Source organism: Epinephelus lanceolatus, chromosome 7 (assembly GCF_041903045.1).
Source record: "Epinephelus lanceolatus isolate andai-2023 chromosome 7, ASM4190304v1, whole genome shotgun sequence".
Taxonomy (NCBI): Eukaryota; Metazoa; Chordata; class Actinopteri; order Perciformes; family Serranidae; genus Epinephelus; species Epinephelus lanceolatus.
This window is the reverse complement of record NC_135740.1, coordinates 25,976,403-26,000,109: the sequence shown is the minus strand read 5'-3', so window position 1 is coordinate 26,000,109 and position 23,707 is coordinate 25,976,403. Positions and strand designations below refer to the sequence as shown.

General features: G+C 42.0%; 1 protein-coding gene across 1 annotated transcript in view; it reads right to left on the bottom strand.

Annotated features, from left to right (window-relative positions):
* ahnak (AHNAK nucleoprotein) overlaps window positions 1-23,707 on the bottom strand; it is a 38,281-nt gene continuing 14,574 nt past the window's right edge. The window contains exon 6 of the mRNA XM_078169376.1: window positions 1-23,696. Within this exon, the coding sequence (XP_078025502.1) occupies window positions 1,005-23,696 (22,692 nt within the window). The 3' untranslated portion in view covers window positions 1-1,004. The remainder of the gene's footprint in view (window positions 23,697-23,707) is intronic.

Below are 23,707 nucleotides of genomic sequence, written 5' to 3'. Positions count from 1 at the left end.
TAAATTATATAAATCTTTTATTTAGTTTATTTGGCAGAATGCACACAAAAGAATAGACCCAAAGAATCATGCTCTATCTCGATCATATCTGATCAAAACTATGCAACTCTCTATCAACACAAATTTTGTTGCAATCAAAAAGTGACAGTTTATTTGTGACATTTTTTTACATTATCATAAGGTTTGTGTACAAAGAGAGAGTGACATGAAATAAAATACTGAGGATCATAAAACAGGTAAGAATGAAAATGACAGGATTAGGAAACAAAACATGTTTAAAACAAATGAAACAATACATATTTTTTGGTAAATGGCACAAAATCAGAGGGTGAAAAAAGTTTCTTAAAAATTAACAGAAAAGTACTGACAGCACTTCAGAGAGATTTATAGTTTCCAAACAGCGATTGTCTTTGCAATTATGGTATGTACACCATTACTCTTTAGAATGTATTACAAAGGGCCAGCTCTATGTTGCCTAAATATACTTCTGCATTGATTATATAATATCAAGCTTGAAAATAAAATAATTTCTTACATAAAACACGGTAACTGTTTATATTTGTGTCTGGATGTATAAGCAACATTTTCCTTCAAAATTACTGTTGTAACTATCTGTTCTGTGCAATAGACCCCTGGATAAAAATATACCACACCCGTTCATTAATAACATTCATTTAAAAGAATGAAAAAGGACAAAAAGGCAAACCCTGTAATAAACTGTTGATGATAATTTGGTGAGATGGCATATGTTCAATAAATCTGGACTATGTACAGAAAAAACATTTATTATTACAATACAAATTAATCTTATTTACAGTTTGAAGGGATTTTAAACAATCTCATGCACTCCTGTCTAATTACTGAAAACAAAGTACTCATAGTTAACAAAGTTGAGATGGCTGTACACCTCCTTAGGTTTTAAAAAGCTTTAGACTGAAAAAATTACCGTATCAGAAAAGTGTATGTGGGTGTACACGAGAGAGTTTAACTTGCCTCATATTTAATCATTTTTTTGGTGAGACAGAAAGTTCAAGTCTTGGGAACCTGAAACCACCTCTTGAACCACTGTCACTGCTGGAAGATGACGACAATCTCGATTTTTTAGAGGGTAGAGAAACGCCTGCTTCACTTTCCTCACCAAGTGACACTTCATATGAGCCCTTTGACTTTGAACCAAAACCTCCAAAAGTGCCAAACTTCAACTTGCCTTTCTTTCCTTTGGCCTTGCTTCCACCTAGGTCTAATGAAATGTCGCCACCCTCAGCTTCCAGGTGAGCTGAAGGAGAACTACCTGCAAGGCCCCCCTCATCGGAAGAAGACCGATGCCGTGATCTCTGAAATAGATCCAATGAGGCTGACTTGCTTTTTGTTGACACACTCAGCCCAGGATCACCCTCTAATTCTAATTTTCCACCCATCAGTTCTCCTGCATGTACCTTACCACCTTTTCCACTCGTACTCAATTCTACCTCTGGTCCCCGAAGGTCACCTGCACTACTGCCCTTTGCTTTTGATTTTCCAAACAATTTTGGCATCTTTACCTTAACCTTTCCTTCACTGTGCCTCAGCTCTGGACTGGGAACCTCAATATTTTGTGAACTGACTTGGCAACTAACAGATGGAGACTGTATGTTTATGCCTCCACTAGCTGATTCAACATTTCCTCCATGTCCCTGGCCTTCCAACTGAGGCAGAGCAATACCAAATTTTGGGACCTTGATTTTGGGAAATGTTACTGTACCTTCTGGGTAATGAAGGCCACCACTTGCACTCCCCCCTGAAGCACTTGCATCAACCTCTGCACTACCCTTCACATTTATTTTTGGGCCTTTAAAACCAGCAGACATGGAAACCTCTCCTTGTCTGTTTAGATTTGCATCAATATCAGAAGTGGAGACGTTCACATTTGGACCGCCAATACCAGAGCCCTCAATAGCGGTGTTCAAGCTAGCAGATGGAAAATCTGTATCAGGTGATCTGAATCCCTCTGAAAAAGATCCATCTCCTTTTAACTTTGGTGATTTAATATCTAATTCCACATCAGGGAAATGAAGCTTACCAAAAAGAGGCTTCTTTACCTTTGTTCCTTTGACATGAATATGGGGTGTGTCTACATCTAGGTCTACTGCTGGTGTTTCTATGTCAACATCAGGTTTCTTTACCTTTCCTTTTCCTTTGGGAAGTTTGAATTTCCCCTTTTTGCCCTTTACATTGATATTAATATCTGGGGCATCAAGACTTGCTTCGTTATCTGGGAGACTAACTTCTGTTTTGGGACCTTTCACTCCAACACTGAACGTGGGTGTCTTCCCCTCAACTTCTGGAGATTTCATTCCAAACTTAGGACCTTTAAACTTGGGAAATGTAACACCTGTCTTTACAGGATCAACGGACAAACCTTCCATTGTGATGGTGGGTACTGCAATGTTAGTATTTGGACCTTTGATATCTGCATCCAATTTGGGTGCTGATGCATCCATCTTTCCTTTTAAGTTATAATCAACATGAGGTGCTTTAACATCAATGTTGGATTTGGGAAGATTTATGTCAACGCTTGGGCCCTCCAACTTTGGACCTTTCAAGCCAACGGATGGCATTTTGATTTTTGGCATTTCAAATCCTCCTTGTGGACCTTCAATGTCAACAGACGGACATTTGATGTTGAGCTCAGGTGTTTTAATGTCTCCTTCTATCTTTGGTACTGACACATCCACATCACCTTTGAGACTGGGACCTCTCAGTTTGAAATCCACATCTGACATGGAAAGTTTTGGTCCTGAAATTTTTGGCATGTTGAATTTGGGTCCTTTGATTTTACCACTTGGACCCTCAATGTCAAGATCTGGTCCTTTGATATCCACTTCAGGGGCTTTGATATCAATATCAGCTTTTGGGAGGCTGACATCAACTTCTGGACCCTCCACTTTTGGACCTTTCAACCCAAACTTTGGCAAGCCGAATTTAGGCATATGAAATCCTCCTTTTGGGCCTTCGATATCAAGATCTGGTCCTTCAATATCAACCTTGGGAGCTTTCATATCTACTTCAGGCATTTTTACATCAATGCCACCTTTGGGAAGGTTGATATCAACATCTGGACCCTCCACTTTTGGCCCTTTGATGTCAAATGTTGGCATTTGGATTTTTGGCATTTCAAATCCTCCTTTTGGACCTTTAATGTCAACCTGTGGACCTTTGATGTCCAGCTCAGGTGTTTTAATGTCTCCCTCTATCTTTGGCACTGACACATCCACATCACCTTTGAGATTGGGACCTCTCAGATTGAAATCCATGTCTGGCATGGAAAGTTTTGGTCCAGAAATTTTTGGCAAGTTAAATTTGGGTCCTTTGATTTTACCACTTGAACCCTCAATGTCAAGTTCTGGTCCTTTGATATCCACTTCAGGGGCTTTGATATCAATATCAGCTTTTGGGAGGCTGACATCAACTTCTGGACCCTCCACTTTTGGACCTTTCAACCCAAACTTTGGCAAGCCAAATTTAGGCATATGAAATCCTCCTTTTGGGCCTTCGATATCAAGATCTGGTCCTTCAATATCAACCTTGGGAGCTTTAATATCTACTTCAGGCATTTTTACATCAATGCCACCTTTGGGAAGGTTGATATCAACATCTGGACCCTCCACTTTTGGACCTTTGATGTCAAATGTTGGCATTTTGATTTTTGGCATTTCAAATCCTCCTTTTGGACCTTTAATGTCAACCTGTGGACCTTTGATGTCAAACTCAGGTGTTTTAATGTCTCCCTCTACCTTTGGCACTGACAAATCCACATCACCTTTGAGACTGGGACCTCTCAGATTGAAATCCATATCTGGCATGGAAAGTTTTGGTCCAGAAATTTTTGGCATGCTGAATTTGGGTCCTTTGATTTTACCACTTGGACTCTCAATGTCAAGATCTGGTCCTTTGATATCCACTTCAGGGGCTTTGATATCAATATCAGCTTTTGGGAGGCTGACATCAACTTCTGGACCCTCCACTTTTGGACCTTTCAACCCAAACTTTGGCAAGCCGAATTTAGGCATATGAAATCCTCCTTTTGGGCCTTCAATATCAAGATCGGGTCCTTCAATATCAACCTTGGGAGCTTTCATATCTACTTCAGGCATTTTTACATCAATGCCACCTTTGGGAAGGTTGATATCAACATCTGGACCCTCCAATTTTGGACCTTTCATGTCAAATGTTGGCATTTGGATTTTTGGCATTTCAAATCCTCCTTTTGGACCTTTAATGTCAACCTGTGGACCTTTGATGTCAAACTCAGGTGTTTTAATGTCTCCCTCTATCTTTGGTACTGACACATCCACATCACCTTTGAGATTGGGGCCTCTCAGATTGAAATCCACATCTGGCATGGAAAGTTTTGGTCCAGAAATTTTTGGCATGTTGAATTTGGGTCCTTTGATTTTACCACTTGGACCCTCAATGTCAAGATCTGGTCCTTTGATATCCACTTCAGGGGCTTTGATATCAATATCAGCTTTTGGGAGGCTGACATCAACATCTGGACCCTCCACTTTTGGACCTTTCAACCCAAACTTTGGCAAGCCGAATTTAGGCATATGAAATCCTCCTTTTGGGCCTTCGATATCAAGATCTGGTCCTTCAATATCAACCTTGGGAGCTTTCATATCTAGTTCAGGCATTTTTACATCAATGCCACCTTTGGGAAGGTTGATATCAACATCTGGACCCTCCACTTTTGGACCTTTCAACCCAAACTTCGGCATGCCAAATTTAGGCATATGAAATCCTCCTTTTGGGCCTTCGATATCAAGATCTGGTCCTTCAATATCAACCTTTGGAGCTTTAATATCTAGTTCAGGCATTTTTACATCAATGCCACCTTTGGGAAGGTTGATATCAACATCTGGACCCTCCACTTTTGGACCTTTCATGTCAAATGTTGGCATTTGGATTTTTGGCATTTCAAATCCTCCTTTCGGACCTTTAATGTCAACCTGTGGACCTTTGATGTCCAGCTCAGGTGTTTTAATGTCTCCTTCTATCTTTGGCACTGACACATCCACATCACCTTTGAGATTGGGACCTCTCAGATTGAAATCCACATCTGGCATGGAAAGTTTTGGTCCAGAAATTTTGGGCAGGTTGAATTTGGGTCCTTTGATTTTACCACTTGGACTCTCAATGTCAAGATCTGGTCCTTTGATATCCACTTCAGGGGCTGTGATGTCAATATCAGCTTTTGGGAGGCTGACATCAACTTCTGGACCCTCTAGTTTTGGACCTTTCAACCCAAAGTGTGGCAAGCCGAATTTAGGCATTTTAAATCCTCCTTTTGGGCCTTCAATATCAAGATCTGGTCCTTCGATATCAACCTTTGGAGCTTTGATATCTACTTCAGGCATTTTTACATCAATGCCACCTTTGGGAAGGTTGATATCAACATCTGGACCCTCCACCTTTGGACCTTTCAACCCAAACTTTGGCAAGCCAAATTTAGGCATATGAAATCCTCCTTTTGGGCCTTCGATATCAAGATCTGGTCCTTCAATATCAACCTTTGGAGCTTTAATATCTACTTCAGGCATTTTTACATCAATGCCACCTTTGGGAAGGTTGATATCAACATCTGGACCCTCTACTTTTGGACCTTTCATGTCAAATGTTGGCATTTGGATTTTTGGCATTTCAAATCCTCCTTTCGGACCTTTAATGTCAACCTGTGGACCTTTGATATTGAACTCTGGTGTTTTAATGTCTCCCTCTATCTTTGGCATTGACACATCCACATCACCTTTGAGATTGGGACCTCTCAGATTGAAATCCACATCTGGCATGGAAAGTTTTGGTCCGGAAATTTTTGGCATGCTGAATTTGGGTCCTTTGATTTTACCACTTGGACGCTCAATGTCAAGATCTGGTCCTTTGATATCCACTTCAGGGGCTTTGATATCAATATCAGCTTTTGGGAGGCTGACATCAACTTCTGGGCCCTCCACCTTTGGGCCTTTCCACCCAAACTTTGGCCAGCCGAATTTAGGCATTTTAAATCCTCCTTTTGGGCCTTCAATGTCAAGATCTGGTCCTTCAATATCAACCTTGGGAGCTTTCATATCAACCTCAGGCATTTTTACATCAATGCCACCTTTGGGAAGGTTGATATCAACATCTGGACCCTCTACTCTTGGACCTTTGATGTCAAATGTTGGCATTTGGATTTTTGGCATTTCAAATCCTCCTTTTGGACCTTTAATGTCAACCTGTGGACCTTTGATGTCAAGCTCAGGTGTTTTAATGTCTCCCTCTATCTTTGGCACTGACAAATCCACATCACCTTTGAGATTGGGACCTCTCAGATTGAAATCCACGTCTGGCATGGAAAGTTTTGGTCCAGAAATTTTTGGCATGTTGAATTTGGGTCCTTTGATTTTACCACTTGGACTCTCAATGTCAAGATCTGGTCCTTTGATATCCACTTCAGGGACTTTGATATCAATATCAGCTTTTGGGAGGCTGACATCAACTTCTGGACCCTCCACTTTTGGACCTTTCAACCCAAACTTTGGCAAGCCAAATTTAGGCATATGAAATCCTCCTTTTGGACCTTCGATATCAAGATCTGGTCCTTCAATATCAACCTTGGGAGCTTTGATATCTACTTCAGGCATTTTTACATCAATGCCACCTTTGGGAAGATTTATATCAACATCTGGACCCTCCAATTTTGGACTTTTCAATCCAAACTTTGGCATGCCGAATTTAGGCATTTTAAATCCTCCTTTTGGGCCTTCAATATCAAGATCTGGTCCTTCAATATCAACCTTGGGAGCTTTCATATCTAGTTCAGGCATTTTTACATCAATGCCACCTTTGGGAAGGTTGATATCAACATCTGGACCCTCCACTTTTGGACCTTTGATGTCAAATGTTGGCATTTTGATTTTTGGCATTTCAAATCCTCCTGTCGGACCTTTAATGTCAATCTGTGGACCTTTGATGTCCAGCTCAGGTGTTTTAATGTCTCCCTCTATCTTTGGCACTGACAAATCCACATCACCTTTGAGATTGGGACCTCTCACATTGAAATCCACGTCTGGCATGGAAAGTTTTGGTCCTGAAATTTTTGGCATGTTGAATTTGGGTCCTTTGATTTTACCACTTGGACTCTCAATGTCAAGATCTGGTCCTTTGATATCCACTTCAGGCACTTTGATATCAATATCAGCTTTTGGGAGGCTGACATCAACTTCTGGACCCTCCACTTTTGGACCTTTCAACCCAAACTTTGGCAAGCCAAATTTAGGCATATGAAATCCTCCTTTTGGGCCTTCGACATCAAGATCTGGTCCTTCAATATCAACCTTGGGAGCTTTGATATCTACTTCAGGCATTTTTACATCAATGCCACCTTTGGGAAGATTTATATCAACATCTGGACCCTCCAATTTTGGACCTTTCAACCCAAACTTTGGCATGCCGAATTTAGGCATTTTAAATCCTCCTTTTGGGCCTTCAATATCAAGATCTGGTCCTTCAATATCAACCTTGGGAGCTTTCATATCTAGTTCAGGCATTTTTACATCAATGCCACCTTTGGGAAGGTTGATATCAACATCTGGACCCTCCACTTTTGGACCTTTGATGTCAAATGTTGGCATTTTGATTTTTGGCATTTCAAATCCTCCTGTCGGACCTTTAATGTCAATCTGTGGACCTTTGATGTCCAGCTCAGGTGTTTTAATGTCTCCCTCTATCTTTGGCACTGACAAATCCACATCACCTTTGAGATTGGGACCTCTCACATTGAAATCCACGTCTGGCATGGAAAGTTTTGGTCCTGAAATTTTTGGCATGTTGAATTTGGGTCCTTTGATTTTACCACTTGGACTCTCAATGTCAAGATCTGGTCCTTTGATATCCACTTCAGGCACTTTGATATCAATATCAGCTTTTGGGAGGCTGACATCAACTTCTGGACCCTCCACTTTTGGACCTTTCAACCCAAACTTTGGCAAGCCAAATTTAGGCATATGAAATCCTCCTTTTGGGCCTTCGACATCAAGATCGGGTCCTTCAATATCAACCTTGGGAGCTTTGATATCTACTTCAGGCATTTTTACATCAATGCCACCTTTGGGAAGATTTATATCAACATCTGGACCCTCCAATTTTGGACCTTTCAACCCAAACTTTGGCATGCCGAATTTAGGCATTTTAAATCCTCCTTTTGGGCCTTCAATATCAAGATCTGGTCCTTCAATATCAACCTTGGGAGCTTTCATATCTACGTCAGGCATTTTTACATCAATGCCACCTTTGGGAAGATTTATATCAACATCTGGACCCTCCACTTTTGGCCCTTTGATGTCAAATGTTGGCATTTTGATTTTTGGCATTTCAAATCCTCCTTTCGGACCTTTAATGTCAATCTGTGGACCTCTGATGTCCAGCTCAGGTGTTTTAATGTCTCCCTCTATCTTTGGCACTGACACATCCACATCACCTTTGAGATTGGGACCTCTCAGATTGAAATCCACATCTGGCATGGAAAGTTTTGGTCCAGAAATTTTTGGCATGTTGAATTTGGGTCCTTTGATTTTACCACTTGGACCCTCAATGTCAAGATCTGGTCCTTTGATATCCACTTCAGGGGCTTTGATATCAATATCAGCTTTTGGGAGGCTGACATCAACTTCCGGACCCTCCACTTTTGGACCTTTCAACCCAAACTTTGGCAAGCCAAATTTAGGCATATGAAATCCTCCTTTTGGGCCTTCGATATCAAGATCTGGTCCTTCAATATCAACCTTGGGAGCTTTCATATCAACCTCAGGCATTTTTACATCAATGCCACCTTTGGGAAGGTTGATATCAACATCTGGACCCTCCACTTTTGGACCTTTGATGTCAAACGTTGGCATTTGGATTTTTGGCATTTCAAATCCTCCTTTCGGACCTTTAATGTCAACCTGTGGACCTTTAATGTTGAACTCGGGTGTTTTAATATCTCCCTCTATCTTTGGCACGGACACATCCACATCACCTTTGAGATTGGGACCCCTCAGATTGAAATCCACATCTGGCATGGAAAGTTTTGGTCCTGAAATTTTTGGCATGCTGAATTTGGGTCCTTTGATTTTACCACTTGGACTCTCAATGTTGAGATCTGGTCCTTTGATATCCAGTTCAGGGGCTTTGATATCAATATCAGCTTTTGGGAGGCTGACATCAACTTCTGGACCCTCCATTTTTGGACCTTTCAACCCAAACTTTGGCAAGCCGAATTTAGGCATATGAAATCCTCCTTTTGAGCCTTCAATATCAAGATCTGGTCCTTCAATATCAACCTTGGGAGCTTTCATATCAACCTCAGGCATTTTTACATCAATGCCACCTTTGGGAAGGTTGATATCAACATCTGGACCCTCCACTTTTGGACCTTTGATGTCAAATGTTGGCATTTGGATTTTTGGCATTTCAAATCCTCCTTTCGGACCTTTAATGTCAACCTGTGGACCTCTGATGTCCAGCTCAGGTGTTTTAATGTCTCCCTCTATCTTTGGCACTGACACATCCACATCACCTTTGAGATTGGGACCTCTCAGATTGAAATCCACATCTGGCATGGAAAGTTTTGGTCCAGAAATTTTTGGCATGCTGAATTTGGGTCCTTTGATTTTACCACTTGGACCCTCAATGTCAAGATCTGGTCCTTTGATATCCAGTTCAGGGGCTTTGATATCAATATCAGCTTTTGGGAGGCTGACATCAACTTCTGGACCCTCCACTTTTGGACCTTTCAACCCAAACTTTGGCAAGCCGAATTTAGGCATATGAAATCCTCCTTTTGGGCCTTCAATATCAAGATCTGGTCCTTCGATATCAACCTTGGGAGCTTTAATATCTAGCTCAGGAATTTTACCACCAACGCCACCTTTAGGAAGGTTGATATCAACTTCTGGACCCTCAACTTTTGGACCCTTGGACCCGAAGTGTGGCATGCTGAATTTAGGCAGTTTAAATCCTCCTTTTGGGCCTTCGATATCAAGATCCGGTCCTTCGATATCAACCTTGGGAGCTTTGATATCTACTTCAGGCATTTTTACATCAATGCCACCTTTGGGAAGGTTGATATCAACATCTGGACCCTCCACTTTTGGACCTTTGATGTCAAATGTTGGCATTTGGATTTTTGGCATTTCAAAACCTCCTTTTGGACCTTTAATGTCAACCTGTGGACCTTTGATGTCCAGCTCAGGTGTTTTAATGTCTCCCTCTATCTTTGGCACTGACACATCCACATCACCTTTGAGATTGGGACCTCTCAGATTGAAATCCACATCTGGCATGGAAAGTTTTGGTCCTGAAATTTTTGGCATGCTGAATTTGGGTCCCTTGATTTTACCACTTGGACTCTCAATGTCAAGATCTGGTCCTTTGATATCCACTTCAGGGGCTTTGATATCAATATCAGCTTTTGGGAGGCTGACATCAACTTCTGGACCCTCCACTTTTGGACCTTTCAACCCAAACTTTGGCAAGCCAAATTTAGGCATATGAAATCCTCCTTTTGGGCCTTCGATATCAAGATCTGGTCCTTCAATATCAACCTTGGGAGCTTTCATATCTACGTCAGGCAGTTTTACATCAATGCCACCTTTGGGAAGGTTGATATCAACATCTGGACCCTCCACTTTTGGACCTTTGATATCAAATGTTGGCATTTGGATTTTTGGCATTTCAAATCCTCCTTTTGGACCTTTAATGTCAACCTGTGGACCTTTAATGTCAAACTCAGGTGTTTTAATGTCTCCCTCTATCTTTGGCACTGACACATCCACATCACCTTTGAGATTGGGACCTCTCAGATTGAAATCCACATCTGGCATGGAAAGTTTTGGTCCTGAAATTTTTGGCATGCTGAATTTGGGTCCTTTGATTTTACCACTTGGACCCTCAATGTCAAGATCTGGTCCTTTGATATCCACTTCAGGGGCTTTGATATCAATATCAGCTTTTGGGAGGCTGACATCAACATCTGGACCCTCCACTTTTGGACCTTTCAACCCAAACTTTGGCAAGCCAAATTTAGGCATATGAAATCCTCCTTTTGGGCCTTCAATATCAAGATCTGGTCCTTCAATATCTACCTTGGGTGCTTTCATATCTACCTCAGGAATTTCAACATTAATGCCACCCTTGGGAAGGTTGATATCAACATCTGGACCCTCCACTTTTGGACCTTTGATGTCAAATGTTGGCATTTTGATTTTTGGCATTTCAAATCCTCCTTTTGGACCTTTAATGTCAACCTGTGGACCTTTGATGTCGAACTCAGGTGTTTTAATGTCTCCCTCTATCTTTGGCACTGACACATCCACATCATCTTTGAGATGGGGACCTCTCAGATTGAAATCCACATCTGGCATGGAAAGTTTTGGTCCAGAAATTTTTGGCATGCTGAATTTGGGTCCTTTGATTTTACCACTTGGACTCTCAATGTCAAGATCTGGTGCTTTGATATCCAGTTCAGGGGCTTTGATATCAATATCAGCTTTTGGGAGGCTGACATCAACATCTGGACCCTCCACTTTTGGACCTTTCAACCCAAACTTTGGCAAGCCAAATTTAGGCATATGAAATCCTCCTTTTGGGCCTTCGATATCAAGATCTGGTCCTTCGATATCAACCTTGGGAGGTTTGATATCTACCTCAGGCATTTTTACATCAATGCCACCTTTGGGAAGGTTGATATCAACATCTGGACCCTCCACTTTTGGACCCTTGGACCCGAAGTGTGGCATGCCAAATTTAGGCATTTTAAATCCCCCTTTTGGGCCTTCAATATCAAGATCTGGTCCGTCAATATCAACCTTGGGAGCTTTAATATCTATCTCAGGCATTTTTACATCAATGCCACCTTTGGGAAGATTGATATCAACATCTGGACCCTCCAGTTTTGGACCTTTGATGTCAAATGTTGGCATTTGGATTTTTGGCATTTCAAATCCTCCTTTCGGACCTTTAATGTCAACCTGTGGACCTTTGATGTCAAGCTCAGGTGTTTTAATGTCTCCCTCTATCTTTGGCACTGACAAATCCACATCACCTTTGAGATTGGGACCTCTCAGATTGAAATCCACATCTGGCATGGAAAGTTTTGGTCCTGAAATTTTTGGCATGTTGAATTTGGGTCCTTTGATTTTACCACTTGGACTCTCAATGTCAAGATCTGGTCCTTTGATATCCACTTCAGGGACTTTGATGTCAATATCAGCTTTTGGGAGGCTGACATCAACTTCTGGACCCTCCACTTTTGGACCTTTTGACCCAAACTTTGGCAAGCCAAATTTAGGCATATGAAATCCTCCTTTTGGGCCTTCGATATCAAGATCTGGTCCTTCGATATCAACCTTGGGAGCTTTGATATCTACCTCAGGCATTTTTACATCAATGCCACCTTTGGGAAGGTTGATATCAACTTCTGGACCCTCCACTTTTGGACCCTTGGACCCGAAGTGTGGCATGCCGAATTTAGGCATTTTAAATCCTCCTTTTGGGCCTTCAATATCAAGATCTGGTCCTTCAATATCAACCTTGGGAGCTTTAATATCTACCTCAGGCATTTCAACATGAATGCCACCTTTGGGAAGATTGATATCAACATCTGGACCCTCCACTTTTGGACCTTTGATGTCAAATGTTGGCATTTGGATTTTTGGCATTTCAAATCCTCCTGTCGGACCTTTAATGTCAATCTGTGGACCTTTGATGTCCAGCTCAGGTGTTTTAATGTCTCCCTCTATCTTTGGCACTGACACATCCACATCACCTTTGAGATTGGGACCCTTCAGATTGAAATCCACATCTGGCATGGAAAGTTTTGGTCCTGAAAGTTTTGGCATGCTGAATTTGGGTCCTTTGATTTTACCACTTGGACTCTCAATGTCAAGATCTGGTCCTTTGATATCCACTTCAGGGGCTTTGATATCAATATCAGCTTTTGGGAGGCTGACATCAACATCTGGCATTTCAACCTTTGAACCTTTCATACTAAATTTTGGCATCTTGAATTTTGAACCCTTACTTTTCGGACCAGAAATTCCCAGGTCAAGATTAAGACCTTCAGAGCTTCCAGTCTTCCCTTTGATATTTATATCTCCTTTTCCCATTTTCACATCAGTTTCGGGGCCTTTTACCTTTGGGCCCTTAAATCCAAACTTTGGCAATTTAAATTTAGTTTTCTTTGTGCCAATTTCTGGCACATCAATAGTAACATCTGGTCCTTCAATTTCTGTTTTTGGTAGTTGAACATCTCCTTTCAAGTCACCCTTCAGCTTTGGCCCCTTTAAGTTGATGTCAACATCTGGCAAAGTTATTTTTGGTCCAGATACTTTTGGTAACTTCACCTTTGGCCCACTAAGTTCTCCCTCGGGAATTTCAAATTCCACATTAGGAACTTTAATCTCACCTTCAGGTGTTTTTATGTCTCCCTCAATCTTTGGAGCTGAGATATCTCCCTTTATCCTTGGTCCTTTTAAACTGATGTCCACATCTGGCATCTTGGGTCCTGATATTGATGGCATTTTGATTTTAGGTATTTCAAATCCACCCTTGGGCCCTTGGATATCTACCTCTGGACCTTTAATGTCAACGTCAGGTGCCTGCACTTTAATGTCACCTTTGGGAAGGTGACCCTCCACTTTTGGACCTTTCATATCAAATGTTGGCATTTGGATTTTTGGCAATCCTCCTTTTGGACCTTTAATGTCAACCTGTGGACCTTTGATGTCGAACTCAGGTGTTTTAATGTCTCCCTCTATCTTTGGCACTGACACATCCACATCACCTTTGAGATTGGGACCTCTCAGATTGAAGTCCACATCTGGCATGGAAAGTTTTGGTCCAGAAATTTTTGGCATGCTGAATTTGGGTCCTTTGATTTTACCACTTGGACTCTCAATGTCAAGATCTGGTCCTTTGATATCCAGTTCAGGGGCTTTGATATCAATATCAGCTTTTGGGAGGCTGACATCAACTTCTGGACCCTCCACTTTTGAACCTTTCAACCCAAACTTTGGCAAGCCAAATTTAGGCATATGAAATCCTCCTTTTGAGCCTTCGATATCAAGATCTGGTCCTTCAATATCAACCTTGGGAGTTTTAATATCTACTTCAGGCATTTTTACATCAATGCCACCTTTGGGAAGGTTGATATCAACATCTGGACCCTCCACTTTTGGACCTTTGATGTCAAATGTTGGCATTTTGATTTTTGGCATTTCAAATCCTCCTTTCGGACCTTTAATGTCAACCTGTGGACCTTTGATGTCAAACTCAGGTGTTTTAATGTCTCCCTCTATCTTTGGCACTGACACGTCCACATCACCTTTGAGATTGGGACCTCTCAGATTGAAATCCACATCTGGCATGGAAAGTTTTGGTCCAGAAATTTTTGGCATGTTGAATTTGGGTCCTTTGATTTTACCACTTGGACCCTCAATGTCAAGATCTGGTGCTTTGATATCCACTTCAGGAGCTTTGACATCAATATCAGCTTTTGGGAGGCTGACATCAACTTCTGGACCCTCCACTTTTGGACCTTTCAACCCAAACTTCGGCAAGCCAAATTTAGGCATTTTAAATCCTCCTTTTGGGCCTTCGATATCAAGATCTGGTCCTTCAATATCAACCTTGGGAGCTTTCATATCTACTTCAGGCATTTTTACATCAATGCCACCTTTGGGAAGGTTGATATCAACATCTGGACCCTCCACTTTTGGACCTTTGATGTCAAATGTTGGCATTTGGATTTTTGGCATTTCAAATCCTCCTTTCGGACCTTTAATGTCAACCTGTGGACCTTTGATGTCCAGCTCAGGTGTTTTAATGTCTCCCTCTATCTTTGGCACTGACACATCCACATCACCTTTGAGATTGGGACCCTTCAGATTGAAATCCACATCTGGCATGGAAAGTTTTGGTCCAGAAATTTTTGGCATGTTGAATTTGGGTCCTTTGATTTTACCACTTGGACCCTCAATGTCAAGATCTGGTGCTTTGATGTCCACTTCAGGTGTTTTGATATCAAAATCAGCTTTTGGGAGGCTGACATCAACTTCTGGACCCTCCATTTTTGGACCTTTCAACCCAAACTTTGGCAAGCCAAATTTAGGCATTTTAAATCCTCCTCTTGAGCCTTCGATATCAAGATCTGGTCCTTCAATATCAACCTTGGGAGCTTTAATATCTACTTCAGGCAGTTTTACATCAATGCCACCTTTGGGAAGGTTGATATCAACATCTGGACCCTCTACTTTTGGACCTTTGATGTCAAATGTTGGCATTTGGATTTTTGGCATTTCAAATCCTCCTTTTGGACCTTTAATGTCAACCTGTGGACCTTTGATGTCCAGCTCAGGTGTTTTAATGTCTCCCTCTATCTTTGGCACTGACACATCCACATCACCTTTGAGACTGGGACCTCTCAGATTGAAATCCACGTCTGGCATGGAAAGTTTTGGTCCTGAAATTTTTGGCATGCTGATTTTGGGTCCTTTGATTTTACCACTTGGACCCTCAATGTCAAGATCTGGTCCTTTGATATCCACTTCAGGGGCTTTGATATCAATATCAGCTTTTGGGAGGCTGACATCAACTTCTGGACCCTCCACTCTTGGACCTTTCAACCCAAACTTTGGCAAGCCAAATTTAGGCATTTTAAATCCTCCTTTTGGGCCTTCGATATCAAGATCTGGTCCTTCAATATCAACCTTGGGAGCTTTAATATCTACTTCAGGCATTTTTACATCAATGCCACCTTTAGGAAGGTTGATATCAACATCTGGACCCTCCACTTTTGGACCTTTGATGTCAAATGTTGGCATTTGGATTTTTGGCATTTCAAATCCTCCTTTCGGACCTTTAATGTCAACCTGTGGACCTTTGATGTCCAGCTCAGGTGTTTTAATGTCTCCCTCTATCTTTGGCACTGACACATTCACATCACCTTTGAGATTGGGACCTCTCAGATTGAAATCCACATCTGGCATGGAAAGTTTTGGTCCTGAAATTTTTGGCATGCTGAATTTGGGTCCTTTGATTTTACCACTTGGACTCTCAATGTCAAGTTCTGGTCCTTTGATATCCACTTCAGGGGCTTTGATATCAATATCAGCTTTTGGGAGGCTGACATCAACTTCTGGACCCTCCACTTTTGGACCTTTCAACCCAAACTTTGGCAAGCCAAATTTAGGCATTTTAAATCCTCCTTTTGAGCCTTCGATATCAAGATCTGGTCCTTCGATATCAACCTTTGGAGCTTTCACATCTACTTCAGGCATTTTTACATCAATGCCACCTTTGGGAAGGTTGATATCAACATCTGGACCCTCCACTTTTGGACCTTTCATGTCAAATGTTGGCATTTGGATTTTTGGCATTTCAAATCCTCCTTTCGGACCTTTAATGTCAACCTGTGGACCTTTGATGTCCAGCTCAGGTGTTTTAATGTCTCCCTCTATCTTTGGCACTGACACATTCACATCACCTTTGAGATTGGAACCTCTCAGATTGAAATCCACATCTGGCATGGAAAGTTTTGGTCCGGAAATTTTTGGCATGCTGAATTTGGGTCCTTTGATTTTACCACTTGGACTCTCAATGTCAAGATCTGGTCCTTTGATATCCACTTCAGGGGCTTTGATATCAATATCAGCTTTTGGGAGGCTGACATCAACTTCTGGACCCTCCACTTTTGGACCTTTCAACCCAAACTTTGGCAAGCCAAATTTAGGCATTTTAAATCCTCCTTTTGAGCCTTCGATATCAAGATCTGGTCCTTCGATATCAACCTTGGGAGCTTTCACATCTACTTCAGGCATTTTTACATCAATGCCACCTTTGGGAAGATTGATATCAACATCTGGACCCTCCACTTTTGGACCTTTGATGTCAAATGTTGGCATTTGGATTTTTGGCATTTCAAATCCTCCTTTCGGACCTTTAATGTCAACCTGTGGACCTTTGATGTCAAACTCAGGTGTTTTAATGTCTCCCTCTATCTTTGGCACTGACACATCCACATCACCTTTGAGATTGGGACCCTTCAGATCGAAATCCACATCTGGCATGGAAAGTTTTGGTCCAGAAATTTTTGGCATGTTGAATTTGGGTCCTTTGATTTTACCACTTGGACCCTCAATGTCAAGATCTGGTGCTTTGATATCCACTTCAGGGGCTTTGATATCAATATCAGCTTTTGGGAGGCTGACATCAACTTCTGGACCCTCCACTTTTGGACCTTTCAACCCAAACTTTGGCAAGCCAAATTTAGGCATTTTAAATCCTCCTTTTGAGCCTTCGATATCAAGATCTGGTCCTTCGATATCAACCTTGGGAGCTTTAATATCTACTTCAGGCATTTTTACATCAATGCCACCTTTGGGAAGGTTGATATCAACATCTGGACCCTCCACTTTTGGACCTTTGATGTCAAATGTTGGCATTTGGATTTTTGGCATTTCAAATCCTCCTTTCGGACCTTTAATGTCAACCTGTGGACCTTTGATGTCAAACTCAGGTGTTTTAATATCTCCCTCTATCTTTGGCACTGACACATCCACATCACCTTTGAGATTGGGACCCTTCAGAGTGAAATCCACATCTGGCATGGAAAGTTTTGGTCCTGAAATTTTTGGCATGTTGAATTTGGGTCCTTTGATTTTACCACTTGGACCCTCAATGTCAAGATCTGGTGCTTTGGTGTCCACTTCAGGGGCTTTGATATCAATATCAGCTTTTGGGAGGCTGACATCAACTTCTGGACCCTCCATTTTTGGACCTTTCAACCCAAACTTTGGCAAGCCAAATTTAGGCATTTTAAATCCTCCTTTTGAGCCTTCGATATCAAGATCTGGTCCTTCAATATCAACCTTGGGAGCTTTAATATCTACCTCAGGCATTTTTACATCAATGCCACCTTTTGGAAGCTTGATATCAACATCTGGACCCTCCACTTTTGGACCTTTGATGTCAAATGTTGGCATTTGGATTTTTGGCATTTCAAATCCTCCTTTCGGACCTTTAATGTCAACCTGTGGACCTTTGATGTCCAGCTCAGGTGTTTTAATGTCTCCCTCTATCTTTGGCACTGACACATCCACATCACCTTTGAGACTGGGACCTTTCAGATTGATACCCACATCTGGCATGGAAAGCTTTGGTGCTGAAATTTTTGGCATGCTGATTTTGGGTCCCTTGATTTTACCACTTGGACTCTCAATGTCAAGATCTGGTCCTTTGATATCCACTTCAGGGGCTTTGATATCAATATCAGCTTTTGGGAGGCTGACATCAACTTCTGGACCCTCTAGTTTTGGACCTTTCAACCCAAACTTTGGTAAGCCGAATTTAGGCATTTTAAATCCTCCTTTTGAGCCTTCAATATCAAGATCTGGTCCTTCAATATCAACCTTGGGAGCTTTCATATCTACCTCAGGCATTTTTACATCAATGCCACCTTTGGGAAGGTTGATATCAACATCTGGACCCTCCACTTTTGGACCTTTGATGTCCAATGTTGGCATTTGGATTTTTGGCAATTCAAATCCTCCTTTCGGACCTTTAATGTCAACCTGTGGACCTTTGATGTCAAACTCAGGTGTTTTAATGTCTCCCTCTATCTTTGGCACTGACACATCCACATCACCTTTGAGATTGGGACCTTTCAGATTGATACCCACATCTGGCATGGAAAGCTTTGGTGCTGAAATTTTTGGCATGCTGATTTTGGGTCCCTTGATTTTACCACTTGGACTCTCAATGTCAAGATCTGGTCCTCTGATATCCACTTCAGGGGCTTTGATATCAATATCAGCTTTTGGGAGGCTGACATCAACTTCTGGACCCTCTAGTTTTGGACCTTTCAACCCAAACTTTGGCAAACCGAATTTAGGCATTTTAAATCCTCCTTTTGAGCCTTCGATATCAAGATCTGGTCCTTCAATATCAACCTTGGGAGCTTTAATATCTACCTCAGGCATTTTTACATCAATGCCACCTTTGGGAAGGTTGATATCAACATCTGGACCCTCCACTTTTGGACCTTTGTTGTCAAATGTTGGCATTTGGATTTTTGGCATTTCAAATCCTCCTTTCGGACCTTCAATGTCAACCTGTGGACCTTTGATGTCGAACTCAGGTGTTTTAATGTCTCCCTCTATCTTTGGCACTGACACATCCACATCACCTTTGAGATTGGGACCTTTCAGATTGATACCCACATCTGGCATGGAAAGCTTTGGTGCAGAAATTTTTGGCATGCTGATTTTGGGTCCCTTGATTTTACCACTTGGACTCTCAATGTCAAGATCTGGTCCTTTGATATCCACTTCAGGGGCTTTGATATCAATATCAGCTTTTGGGAGGCTGACATCAACTTCTGGACCCTCTAGTTTTGGACCTTTCAACCCAAACTTTGGCAAACCGAATTTAGGCATTTTAAATCCTCCTTTTGAGCCTTCGATATCAAGATCTGGTCCTTCAATATCAACCTTGGGAGCTTTAATATCTACCTCAGGCAGTTTTACATCAATGCCACCTTTGGGAAGATTGATATCAACATCTGGACCCTCCACTTTTGGACCTTTGTTGTCAAATGTTGGCATTTGGATTTTTGGCATTTCAGATCCTCCTTTCGGACCTTTAATGTCAACCTGTGGACCTTTGACGTCAAACTCAGGTGTTTTAATGTCTCCCTCTATCTTTGGTACTGACACATCCACATCACCTTTGAGATTGGGACCTTTCAGATTGATACCCACATCTGGCATGGAAAGCTTTGGTGCTGAAATTTTTGGCATGCTGATTTTGGGTCCTTTGATTTTACCACTTGGACTCTCAATGTCAAGATCTGGTCCTTTGATATCCACTTCAGGGGCTTTGATATCAATATCAGCTTTTGGGAGGCTGACATCAACTTCTGGACCCTCCACTTTTGGTCCTTTCAACCCAAACTTTGGCAAGCCAAATTTAGGCATTTTAAATCCTCCTCTTGAGCCTTCAATATCAAGATCTGGTCCTTCAATATCAACCTTGGGAGCTTTAATATCTACCTCAGGCATTTTTACATCAATGCCACCTTTGGGAAGGTTGATATCAACATCTGAACCCTCCACTTTTGGACCTTTGATGTCAAATGTTGGCATTTGGATTTTTGGCAATTCAAATCCTCCTTTCGGACCTTTAATGTCAACCTGTGGACCTTTGATGTCCAGCTCAGGTGTTTTAATGTCTCCCTCTATCTTTGGCACTGACACATCCACATCACCTTTGAGATTGGGACCTCTCAGATTGATATCCACATCTGGCGCGGAAAGCTTTGGTCCTGAAAGTTTTGGCATGCTTATTTTGGGTCCTTTGATTTTACCACTTGGACCCTCAATGTCAAGATCTGGTGCTTTGATATCCACTTCAGGGGCTTTGATATCAATATCAGCTTTTGGGAGGCTGACATCAACTTCTGGACCCTCCATTTTTGGACCTTTCAACCCAAACTTTGGCAAGCCAAATTTAGGCATTTTAAATCCTCCTTTTGGGCCTTCAATATCAAGATCTGGTCCTTCGATATCAACCTTGGGAGCTTTAATATCTACCTCAGGCATTTTTACATCAATGCCACCTTTGGGAAGGTTGATATCAACATCTGGACCCTCCACTTTTGGACCTTTGATGTCCAATGTTGGCATTTGGATTTTTGGCATTTCAAATCCTCCTTTCGGACCTTTAATGTCAACCTGTGGACCTTTGATGTCCAGCTCAGGTGTTTTAATGTCTCCCTCTATCTTTGGCACTGACACATCCACATCACCTTTGAGACTGGGAGCTTTCAGATTGATATCCACATCTGACATGGAAAGCTTTTGTCCTGAAATTTTTGGCATGCTGATTTTGGGTCCCTTGATTTTACCACTTGGACTCTCAATGTCAAGATCTGGTCCTTTGATATCCAGTTCAGGAGCTTTGATATCAATATCAGCTTTTGGGAGGCTGACATCAACTTCTGGACCCTCCATTTGTGGACCTTTCAACCCAAACTTCGGCAAGCCAAATTTAGGCATTTTAAATCTTCCTTTTGAGCTTTCGATATCAAGATCTGGTCCTTCGATATCAACCTTGGGAGCTTTAATATCTACCTCAGGCATTTTTACATCAATGCCACCTTTGGGAAGGTTGATATCAACATCTGGACCCTCCACTTTTGGACCTTTGCTGTCAAATGTCGGCATTTTGATTTTTGGCATTTCAAATCCTCCTTTTGGATCTTCAGTGTGAACTGATGGACCTTTGATGTCAAGCTCAGGTGTTTTAATGTGTGGTCCTGTAATATCCACTTCAGGGGCTTTGATATCAATATCAGCTTTTGGGAGGCTAACATCAACTTTATGACCCTGCACTTTAGGACCTTTAATCCCCAAGGATGGCTTGCTGAATTTAGGCATTTTAAATTCTCCTTTGCGGCCCTCAATGTCAACATCCTGTCCTTCAATTTTGACTTCGGGAGTTTTCATTTCACCCACTATTTCTGGAACTGACACGTCAATGTCTCCCGTTATCGTGGGCCCTTCCAGACTCATATCCACATCTGGCAGCTTGAGTCCTGACATTGATGGTAGTTTAAATTCTGGTCCTCTGATTTTTGTCTCAGGGCCTTCAATATCAATCCCTGGACCTTTGATGTCAAATTCAGGTGCCTTAACATCAATATTAGTCTTGGGGAGTTTTACATCTACATCTGTACCCTCCATTTTTGGAGTTTTTATACCAAATCCACTCTTTGGCCCTTTAATATCAACTCCAGGCGTTTTAATGTCTCTCTCTATCTTTGGAGCTGACACATCCACGTCCCCTTTGATTTCCGGTCCTCTCTGACTGAAATCCACACTTGGCATGGAGATTTTTGTTCCTGATATGGTTGGTATGTTGAATTTGGCATCTGCCCTATGAATGTCAACACCAGGTGCTTTCACATTAATGTTTGTCTCAACTTCAGGTTTTGTTGTGTGTCTCTCAATTTTTGGCACTGACACATCCATTTCTACCTTCACCTTACTTCCTTTCAGGCTGATGTCTGATTCTGGCATTGTGGGTCCTGTTTTGGATGGCATCTTGAATTTCACTCCTTCACCATCAACTTCTGGTGCTTCAATGCCAGCCTTAGGTGCTTTTATGTCAACTCTTGGTCCCTTGGCCCCATATGATCGTATCTTTATTTGAGGCATTTTTAAATCTCCTTCTTCCCCCTCAATGTTTATAGCTGGGCCTTTAATGTCTATTTTGGGTGCCTTTAGTTCTCCCTCAGGCTTTAGCACTGCTACATCAATACCTCCCTCTGCCTTGGAACTCTTCAGGTTCAAATCTGTATCTGGCCCAGATAAAGATGGAATTTTTACCTTTGACACTTCCACTTTGTATTTGCTATCACTTTTTGGTACATTGGTTTGAATGCTCGAGTTGATTTCGGGTGCTTTGAAGTCAGCCTCTGGAAGTCTTACACTGACAACTGGCCCTTCAATGTTAGAACTTGGACCTCTGATCTGTGTATCTATCCCTCTGATGTCTGCTTCTGGTTTTCGCACTTCTTCATATTCATAGCCTGGGACTTCAGTGTCTATTCTAGATGATTTTATTCCTCCCTTTGTGCTTGGCAAGTTAACATCAACCTCACCTTTCAACTTTGAACCTGTAAGGTTGACATTCACACCTGCCACTGAAATCTTGCCTGGCCTCGAGGAATATCCTGAGGCAACATTGCCTACTGTTATTCCTGTTGTTGTTGTTCCTCCTATCCTGCCACCTCTCAATTCAGCATCACTATCTATGGAACCTCCACCAAGTCTGACATTCGGAAGATCAATACTGCCTGATCCCTTTTCCTCAGATACCTTCACCTTTGTCCTTTCACCAGAACTGGCGTCAGCACTTCGCTCTTGGGTTTTATCTGTGGATGATGTCAAAATCTGCATGCTTTTTCCTGGTAAGGACATACTAATTGACCCTCCATTCTCATCAGTTGAGGTTACCTCTCCACCTACCAATCCTCCTATTGTAACATACTTACTACCAGTGTTTGTGCTGTCTCTTAGTGTCTTGCTTATTCCTGACAACTGAATATTTCTGTCACCTTGTTCTCCACTCCCTCTTAAGATCTCAAAGTCTCCCTGGCCTTTAGCCCCTGTTGGTCCAAAGTTAGATCCTTTAAATCCAAGACCTGGACTTTTGTCTCTTTCTACCTCTCTTGTAGTTGTTTTAATCTGAACCCCCCCACTGCTCCAGCGTGTCTCTGTGGTGCTGACTTGTGGCCCACTGACAGATACATTGCTTGACTCAAAAACTCCCTCTTCTGGTTTCACGTTACCTGAAGGGCTGCCATGTGAGATTCTGATGTAAGAAGTGCCATCTCCAGATTCTTGTTGTAGCCCCTTAAACTCTGGGCTTGACAGTTCAAGTTGCTCACTTATGCCACCCGGCATATCCACGGTGTAGGTAGTGATGCGGCGGGTGATGGTAGTAATTGTGCTGCCATCACTGCTTGTGCTGCTATGCCGCTCTGTGCGAACATCCACTCCCTCTGCAAGGTCTTCAGACTTCAGCCTTGGTTTAATCTTTTTTGTGTATATTCTCTTATAGTCCTCATCCTCCCCACTCTGTTGATAGA